General features: G+C 27.3%; 1 protein-coding gene across 1 annotated transcript; it reads right to left on the reverse strand.

Annotated features, from left to right (window-relative positions):
- Positions 1-9,412: 9,412 nt before the first annotated feature.
- Positions 9,413-10,222, reverse strand: CLE13 (CLAVATA3/ESR-RELATED 13). Its single transcript, XM_085671076.1, has one exon. The coding sequence runs from the start codon at positions 10,109-10,111 to the stop codon at positions 9,650-9,652; it is 462 nt and encodes a 153-aa protein (XP_085527202.1). The 5' UTR covers positions 10,112-10,222; the 3' UTR covers positions 9,413-9,649.
- Positions 10,223-10,423: the final 201 nt, after the last annotated feature.

The following is a 10,423-nucleotide window of genomic DNA, read 5'->3' on the forward strand; positions in this document are numbered from 1 at the left end:
CTCCCTAAAGGAAATACAACCTTACACTTGTATGAATCATTATACAATACCACTCATTCTTAAAGTTCTATTTTTACACTAACTTTATTAATGTTATATATTCTTAAGAAATGAACTTTTAAGTTTTCTCAATCTTACAAAATTCAATTGTAAGGTAAAGTTTGCACCAACTTATATATTATAATTTTTTCTTATATATAATCGATTAAAATGTTCAACACATTTCTCTTGTGTCGAAACATATATATCTTGAGCGTGAGACTAAATATTAAAGGGTGGTATGATAGTGGCCCAATAGTAAGTAACATGATAGACCTAACAAACGGCAAATATTGTTATGATAATCTTGGAATGAGTCGTATAACATATCAAGAGGTGAGTTTTAAGTCTAATTCAACTTTACAAATTCGACTTTTAAAACAATATTTGTATTCACTTGTATATGATAAATTCATCTTATTTATAATCGATGGAACATAAATTTTAAAATAATAGTATTTAAATGTTATTTTAAAATTTTAATTGGCATAATATTTTTATACTATTTTTGAAAATTACATATGAAAATTCAAATAATAATGATAAGAAAGAATAAGACTAAAACAAGAAGATAAAAAACAAACCAAGATTATGACTTCACTCATAATAATGGTAGTTATGTTGTTTTGGGTATGTGTATTGTCAATGTTATTATATATCTAATTTGCCATCTTTCAAATTTCTAATCTCAAAAAATGTCGCGTACTTAAATAACCTGATTCATGCTTCATCATTTTTAGTATGTTAAATAACTTGATTAACCCTTCATTCGATTGTTATATGATCATTGGACCTTTTGTCTATTTCTTACTTTGTTTCTTTGCATGGAAAAAATTACTTATTATCCAAGGTCAAAGCTGGTCGCATATGTCCCTATTATAAACCAATAAAAAATTGAAAAGCTAAAAAGAGAAATACATTCTTAGTATAAATATAGGAATTAACTTAATGTAAATAGAATGAGTTATTTAATATTAGAAAATCGAAATCTTATTATCACAGTTTTACGACAACTAAATGAAACTAAAACGTGTAAGTTGCATGTTTGTTTAAATATTAGAAAAAAGTTAGAAGACAGGTGGCGATAACAACAATTTTTCTAATGTAGATGGCAGTAGAATGATTTATTATATAAATTTGTACAAAATATTTTTGTTGTGAATAGGCCGAAAGAACTTAGTGTTCATTTTATATATATATATATATATATATATATATATATATATATATATATATATATATATATATATATATATATATATATAAAATATGATGTAATTGTATATTTGAAATCTGCATTATTTCATTATTTTGTTATGAAAGATTTAGGTATAGTGCATTATTTTTTGGGGTTGAGGTTGTTTCTTTTGTCAAAGATTATCTTTTGTTACAGTCCAACTATTGTTGACCTATTTAAACGTGTTTAACTTATTGATAATAAGAGTGTTGATACTTCTCTTGAGATGAGTGTACAATATTTCCTATCAGATGATGTTCATTTGATTGGTTTTACTTTATATCGAACTATTGTTGGGAGTCTAGTTTATTTTAGTGTAATTCGTCCAAATATTGCATATGTTGTTCATATCTTCATATTCTCAGGTATCTTTGGGGCACTTAGTTTCAATCTTTTATTTTTCTTTTACGTCGTCTTTAGACTTGCGTGTCTATTATGATGCATATTGGAATGGTGATCCTAATGATCAGAAATCCACTACTAGGTGGTGTATTTTTTCTTGGTAATTCACTTGTACCTTGTAAGAGTAATAAACAAGATGTTAAATTTGGATCGTCCACAAAAACTTAGTATCGCATCATGACTTTGACTACCTATGAGATTATTTGGCTGCATTGGTTACTATTTGTTCCTTCGGGTCTACGAATTGCATATATGTGGTGACGAAACTTGGACAAAAGAAGTTTAGGGGTGCCAAATTAGATTTTTATATATAAATTATTTTTTCTAATTAAATAAAATGACTTGAAATTCTTTCTAATTTATTGAATTAATGTAACCTGCGCATTCTAATTTCTACTCCAATTCAAGGTTATTCAATTAATTCATTATATACAACAAAATTTGTAGTGCAACCCAAGATACATCCATAACATTTTACAAATCTTACCATATGCAACGAAAAAATAAAAAATTTCTAAATTTCATAATTTAGGTTATACTAATTTTGGGAAAAATATAATTAGAGTTTGTGCCAATTTCATAAAAGAATCCCTACAATCATAATTAGGCATACTAGATTGGAAAAAACTTAATTTGAGAAAACATCGTAATAAGAGAATCATAAACACACTCATAATGAGATACTAACCTCGATTCATGAGAAATATTGTGTTTTTTCAATCTTTTGTTTCCTAATCTATCTCTTTACCTTTTTTCTACTCTCATTACTTCTTAATGATTTATTGTAAAAGAACCCTATCTTGTGACAAAATCGTACTAAGTTTTATTAACCAATGTCCATCAAGTTGGTTTTTATTTTATTTTTTAAACAATAAATATATATATATATATATATATATTAATATATAAATAAAATAAGTGATATAATAAATGTTTTTATTAAATTTAATATAAATAAAATCATAATATATAATATAATTTTAAAATATATATAACATATATAAAAAAAAAAATTTTTTTTGGGAGAGCCACGACTCCCTCTGTCACAACAATGGTTCGCCATTGCATATAAGCTGCACTCCATTTCAAGTTTTCATTTTTTTACTTGACAAATTCTCAATGCATCTAATTGTAACATTGTTAGTTTGAGAGGTGTTAGCATAGATTCATATTTTAGGTTCATTTACTTGTGACTTCAAGATTTGTGTGTTATAACACATCTTTTGTAACATTTTCTAGACAAACAATAATATACAATTTGTCCCTTCATATATTTTTTTGTTTTACAAGATTAATGTCTAAAATCTGAATGGTATTTAAAAATAAATAAATAAATGTAAGTGAAAAGAAAAAAAATAAAAAAGAAGTTAGAAAATGATATATAATTCTGTAAACTGTTTGATAAGAAAGGAAATAAAAAAATAAAAAAGTTTTTTTTCTTTATGTTTGATTTTGAAATAAAGTCAAAGGAAAAAAATCAATATAAAATAGCATTAAAGAAAACTATAACTAAGTATGAAATCAATGTACACGTAAAGGATTTTTTGTCTTATAAAAATAACATTTTCCCTTTTTACATTTCATTTATTTTTTTCGTCTCCCTTTTAATAAATAAATGAGGAACTGATTTTTTTAATTGACTTTTTTTATAATATGTATAATTTATTTATGTTTTGAGAAATATAATTCTTATTATGAATTTGATGTGATATCTCATATTTTATATTATATTATTATTTTTTATTAATAATTTTTTACATGATGACAAGTAATCGATGAATTTTATAATGACACGATAATTAAGATGTCAAACTTCATAACAATATATAACATGATTTTATTTGAATTTTTTTTCTCCTCTTTCTCATTCCATTCATCCACAAAATCTAAACTCTAGTCACGCTTTTCTATTGGTTTTCTATGCTCTGTTTATTTCACTCATCTCCTCTAGTATTACTAAACTTCGCATGCAGCATTATTAAGTGATGTTCATAACTATTTAACGTGATAATGCAAAAGGATAAAAGTTAGAATAAATTTGCATTGGAAGTCCTGTTCCACCATGTATCTTTGAAAACCCTAATAAGTAGTTTGTAAAAAGAGATTATGATACAGTGTTACTTTTATGGATAACTTAGTTATTGTATTGGAAAAATACGATCACAATCAAATGTTTTTTTATTTTTTTAAATTGACATGTAGTAGGTAGTTGTCTTTTATATTTAATAAAATTCTCCTCACGTTAATGAAGAATTTGTTATCTTTGGAATTTATTTGTTCCATTAAAATTCTACTTCGGAATGGCCAATATGAATGATAAAAAAAAAACAAACTGAAGGAAAAAGAAAATTTGAGGGTGCAAAAAGCAACTCCGACTTAGTATTAGTTATGGACTTGAATATTTTTATACCCAGCTCTCAAAACTCAGTTAAGCCCATATTTTTAACCCAATAAGATAGTTGAGTCGGAGCCATTTCTTTCTGCACCCCATAGTTTCATGTGCATCTCGTGAGAATGGTTAAGAGACCAAACTTCGAACCACTGTCATTATCGCTCCCTTGCCTTCACCACCCACTTTTAATTATTCTTCCTTTATCGTCACTGTCACGTCAGCCTTATTTATTTGTGTGTTATGTTTTGGATGAACTTAAGGAAGAAAACATGTTGAAGTGTATAATTCAAAAATTATTTTTTTACATAAAAAAAAACTTGTATATTGTGTAATATGCAAGACACTTTTGGATTCTTGATTAAGAAGTAAAATAATGATTTTTAAATTGTGCAAAATATAGAATACAATTTCAAATTACATAATTTGAAAGTTTTTTTGCTATAAAAATTTATTTTTGAACAATACAATCCAAAATTATTATTCTTCATAAAAAAACTTCTAGATTTTATAATCCATAAGTTTTTTTCATACAAAAAGTTAATTTTTAGATTATAAAGTCTAGAAGTCAAAAGTACGTAGAAACATTGAATAATAATTTTTTTTGAATTATCTAACTTAGAAAAAGAAAATATTTTAAAAAAATATCTTCGGAATTGTAAAATCAAAAGTTATCTGTTCTAAGAACAAAGTGAAAAATTATATATTTATGGAGTGTACAAGGAAAATACCTGGTGCAGTGTACAAGGAAAATACCTGGTGCAAAAAGACATCTCCTTAAGAAAATTCCCATTTTACCCTTTTGAATTATATAATCCATAAGTTAAAAATAGCTTTCAATTTTTAGAAACTATTTCTGACTTCTAATTATACAATTCAAAAAAGATAAAATGTAAAGTTTTTTATATGAAGGGGGAAGAAAACATACGGAGGGGCAATAAGAAATTGCCTCCTATCATTATATTATTTCATGAGGCTTATTGTTGTTCTTTGTAGGACTGGCCACGGGCCCGTTTTGACGCGATCTATTTTTGGTCCATTATAAATGGATCGGGTCAGACTGATCCGTAAATGAAAATTAGATTCGTTTATTCAATTTAGTTTGTGAATTGGCGGGCTAGCCTGCATACCAGTTTTGACTATTTTATAGAAAAAAATTGGAGGTCTAAAAATTGTTGTCTTATTCTTTATCAAATCATTTTTTTTCATCAATTATTTGTGTTAACAATGTTGATTTTAATTAATGTAATGACAAAATCTGATATAGTAATACAGATAGACCTACATGCTTTTACATATGGAAATGTTTATCGCAAAAATAAAAAAAATGAAAATAGTTTTACCCAATATTTAGTGTAGGAAAAATATTAGAATCATTTAATAAATATGTAAAATTTAAGAAGATTCATACCTGCAAAAACAAAAAACAAAACAAAACAAAACTTTTGTTATGATTGTTGGTTAGTGTAGATAAAATACTAAAAAACTTATACTTGATCTGAATGTTGTAGTTGTGTACATATATAACTCAAAATGAAATTTATTCCTAGATTTAATTGGCGTAAATGAATATTTATGACATTTTTTGCACTTTAGCAGATGGTGTTTTTTCTCACCTTGAACCACATGTTGTATATGTACTTTTTTCAAAACTTAGATGGCCTGCGGGTTGGTCCGTTTTGACCCGTGGATTGGCCGGTCGGGTTAACAAGCTAGATTGATACGGATTGACGGATTCTATTTCTTAACCCGACCCAGTTTTTTTGCGAACCAACGGACCGATCTGTCGGATCTGGCCCGTTTTGACAATCCTAATTCTTTGTTGACTAAAGATTGCCACTGTTTGAGGTTTCTTCAAACCTTTTGGATTTAACTAATTGCACCACATATGAACATATTTATTTGGAAATATTAGATATGTAATATGTATTTTTATGATAACTTAATTTTGAAAAAAATTCTTATCACGTTCCAAATTAATTTGCTGAAAAAGATTCACAAACCAGGTTAAAACTTTAATTTTTTTAAGTGAATTCCATTCTAAAAGGGCATTTAAGCGCTATTTTGAATTTTTAATTTTAAAATGTGTCCAACACTCTCCGTAAATAATTACTGAAAGAGGAAATATAATACAATTTTATATTAAAACCCATAAAACATTACGTATTTGTTTTATGTCACGTATTAATTCATGGACTTGAGATGTTATCCAACATTTAATGAGTTCGTGCATGAGTTTCTGTGTAGTCCAACTGTGTTACTCTTTGACGTTTTTCAAAGTGATTTTTAAAATTCAAGACAATTTGAACTGTTTTTTTATTTTTATTTAATTTTTAACTACTTGATATATTGTGATATTTAAATAAAGATTAAAAATTATTTTATAAATGTTTTATTGAAAATAACTTATTTATTTACTGATTTTTTAAAAAAAGCTTAAATGATACTTAAAAAAAAATTAAATGAGTATGATCAATAAAGCCTTTTGTAAATAAATGCAAGATACATTTCACTTATTTATAAACTTCCTTTACATTTGTTAACAACAGTATTAACAATGTAAGAATCTTTACATTAATGGTGTCTGAAAAAAACAATCATTCTCGTATGTGTTCAAATTATTTGAACAGCAATAACTAAAACTAACGCCTGTTTACATAATCTGAATTAAAACGTGATGTAACACTCTAGAAATTAAAATAAATAAATATTCACATTTTTTTAATTTATACGTATAAAATCATATCTCACTAGTAATAAGTAAAAATGATAGATTAAAATACTAAAAATAACATAATTACCTATAAGTTTATGAAATCTCACACATAAAAGTGTATAATTTATCTTATAAATATAAAGTGTTATTCACCCAATAGTTACTTTTATTGGATTCTAGAAGTGGAGTCGTTATTGTAATTTACCAAAGGTTACACAGAGAATAAGTTATTATAATAACGTGAAAAAATAAGGAAAACGGGAAACACCTCAACTTTAGGGATGTAACTAATGAATTAGTTACCTACATCAATCTTAAATAGAGAGAAAATGTATAAAAATAAATAAAAATCAACTAATACCACTAACTGTAATGACTAGATGTATAAATTTACCTTAAAGTTCTATATAAATCAATATTACTTACTAAAACCATTAGATTTTAAGAACATTGATGGTGAAGATGAAAAACAACACTCTTTAAATTACTAAAAAAGAATAACTTAATTATTCTCTGTACATAATTATATCTTTTTAAGATAATTGATCTAGTAATTGAACATATTATTAAATATTTTATGTATTTATTAGAGATGTGAAAATGAGTTTCAACCCGTAAGCCAAACCGGCTCACTATGAGTTTAAGTTGGGTTGGATTTAGAAAACTTTAGTTTTTTCAAAAGTGGGTTGAACTCAACCCAGCTCAATTAACCCACGGGTTCGAGTCGAGTTGAAAGTGGGTTGACTCTTTAAACCCACCAATATTTTTTTACATTTTTTATTTTTTATTTTTTTTAATAGTTATTTACTACTCCTAATTTTATAAGTTTACAAATTCATATTTTTAAATGCTAGAATGTTGTTCAATAATATTTGAATAGTTTGAATGTTTAATTAATTTGATTGACAAGTTATATACGTTGATATTTTAATCTCTAACAATAATTTTTATAATAAATTACTCAAGCAATCGTCTTATAAACAATTTTTTTAAAGTAGCATGACAAAAATGTGTAGTTCTTTTATTTATATTTTGTTGATATAAATAAAATATGTAATATTTTGTTGATATATTAATATGACAGAAAATATGTAATATTAGTATGTTTTCTTGAACTTTATGAACATTTGTTTTGGAAATAATTCATCATATATTAGTGGTGAGTATAGTTAAGACATTGATTAGTGATTTTATTGTGATTATCATCTCATGAGTTGCTTAAAAAATTATTTAAATATTTGAATACTTAAAAATAAATAAATAAATATTTTTTTATTGAATTGGTGAGTCAACCTACTTAACCCATATCAATCCGTGATGGGTTGAGTTAGGTTACAAAATTTCCAACTCACTATAAAGTGAGCCGGATTAAGTTCTCTCATTTTCAAAGCAGATCGTGGTGGTGAGTCAGATTAGCTTACTTTGACATGTCTGGTATTTATTCCTCCATTCAATTATTATTTTTATAATACATTAAATAATTGAAAAAGATAAAATTGGTAATTATTTGTGTTACATGTTTACGTGTTGACTTGGGCCTATAAGTATGCTTAATTTTTTTAACTATATAACTTAAAACTAGTCCAATTAATCTATGAAAATGGGTTAGCTCAACATCTAAAGCTTCAAGACACGAGGCACAGTAAAGTGATAGTAATAAAATCATAAAAACATTAAGAAAAAATATATCAAAACCCAAAAGTGGAGTCTCCATTCTTGGAGGGTCAAATGCATATTTTGAATCCCAACTCTCTCAACTTTTGACGTTACTTTTTTACAAGACAAAAAATTGATGTTATTGGTGATTAAGTTATATTTTATTTCATATCATTTATTTATGTGTAAAACAAGAATCGTACATTGCGAGAAGAAGAAAAGTTTATCACACTAATTTGCATAAAAATTATATATTAAAACTTTGTTTAATTTGAATATATTATTTGAAGTAACAAAATTTGAAAGGGTTTTGAGAGGGTGAATGAAAAAAAAGAAAGGAGAGAGGTCCCCAGGCACAATAAGAGCACAATAATACCACAATTAACCACTCCACCAAACAGACCAAAAAGAGGCCTAATTTCACTGTCCTTCCAATCGCTCAACCATTCAGCTTTAAAGCTCACATGGAAATTGTGGGGATCAAAATGAAGTGGTTAAACTTCTTCAATCTAATACCCACCCAGTTGAAATTAGAAAGAGCAAAATAAAATACTATAGAAAATGATGGAATGTGACATTGAGCCCTAAAAACTGTGAATTTTATGGTAAAATGACTATCATGTATAAGAACTTTAAAGTCAACCCTTTTCTAACATCCCTGCACGATCACATGTATTTTTTTTTTCAAACACCCTTATTATCATAACTAACACCAATATTAAAATGCATTTCTTTTCCGATACATTGTAAATTTCTTCTTCCTTGATGTGCCGTGCCGTCGCAACCACTACCAATGAATATGAATATAGTATTTTTTTATTTCTTCTATCAATATCGCATAATATTTAAGCATCTCGATATCGATGTATCTAGTATGCTGCTTTAGGACATCAAAACCTAACTATATAGTTCCAAAATTAATGCTTCTCGTTGGATCAATCATGGCGCAAATTCTAAATTAAAAACATGAACAGATCAGAGAAGTATACATTTATATATGAATGATATATATATAATAATATTCATCGCACACATGTACACAAAAAGATATAATATAAATAATAACGAGTTTATGAAGAGCGGAAAATATGTATATATAACAATTTTTTTTTTACCCGAACTAGACAAATTCTCCTTTATGAATACATAAAAATTACAATATATATGACGGTGAAGAATAAAAAGAAAAAAAAAAAATATGTGAACCTCGTTAATGGTGCAATGGGTTTGGACCGGTTGGAACGAGGCGTTTCTCAACACCGTAACGCGGATCAATCTCGGGTTGGTTTGCGTCGGGCATGTGAGTCCGGTGGCGGTGACGCCGGTGATGGTGGCGGTGGTGGTGGTTGTGGAGAAATGGAGTGAAGTCAAAACCTGTGGCGGGAGTAGCCAGGATTTTTCTGTTAGGGTGGAGTTGGTTGGATTTGAAATGAAAGCAGCGATGGAAGAGTAGAGAGAAGAGGAAGAGCCAGAGAATGAAGGTTAGTAGATGTCGGAGTCTGATGATGAGGGCCATGATGAAGTAGAAAGAGATCGGAATGATTGCATGGAGAGAGGTTTTTGGGAAGAGAAACAATGAGGCTTTAGAAGAAGATGAAGTGTGAGTTTTGAAGGTTTGACAGCTTGAAGATGGTAAGCATGCATAAGAAATGCTGTTACGGAAGCTTGGCATGGGAAGTGTTTGCTTCCATTATAGACTATAGCGTATTTGTTTTTTATATAATTAATTTGGAAGGTCCAGTAGATGCGGAGAGGGGGCAGAATTGTCGAGCATTCTTCTTCCAATGAAGCTTCCTTTGCGTTCAAGGAACAAAGAGTCATTAAGACCACTTTGTCAAACCTTCTATTATATATATTTACACTTTAATTTCTAACTAGCCTAGGCCTCTATAATTATAATTAAATATTACGTTCATCTATTTATTTTATTGGATATAAATATTTACATAATGCCAAATTTTCAATTATTTTATTAGTATTGTAA

The sequence above is a fragment of the Vigna unguiculata genome, chromosome 3 (genome assembly GCF_037176805.1).
Source record: "Vigna unguiculata cultivar grain cowpea cultivar isolate G323 ecotype 2 chromosome 3, ASM3717680v1, whole genome shotgun sequence".
NCBI lineage: Eukaryota > Viridiplantae > Streptophyta > Magnoliopsida > Fabales > Fabaceae > Vigna > Vigna unguiculata.

What these genes read in the sequence shown, in the direction of transcription:
- CLE13 (XM_085671076.1), bottom strand. Translation starts at nt 10,111, where the DNA reads ATGCCAAGCTTCCGTAACAGCATTTCTTATGCATGCTTACCATCTTCA.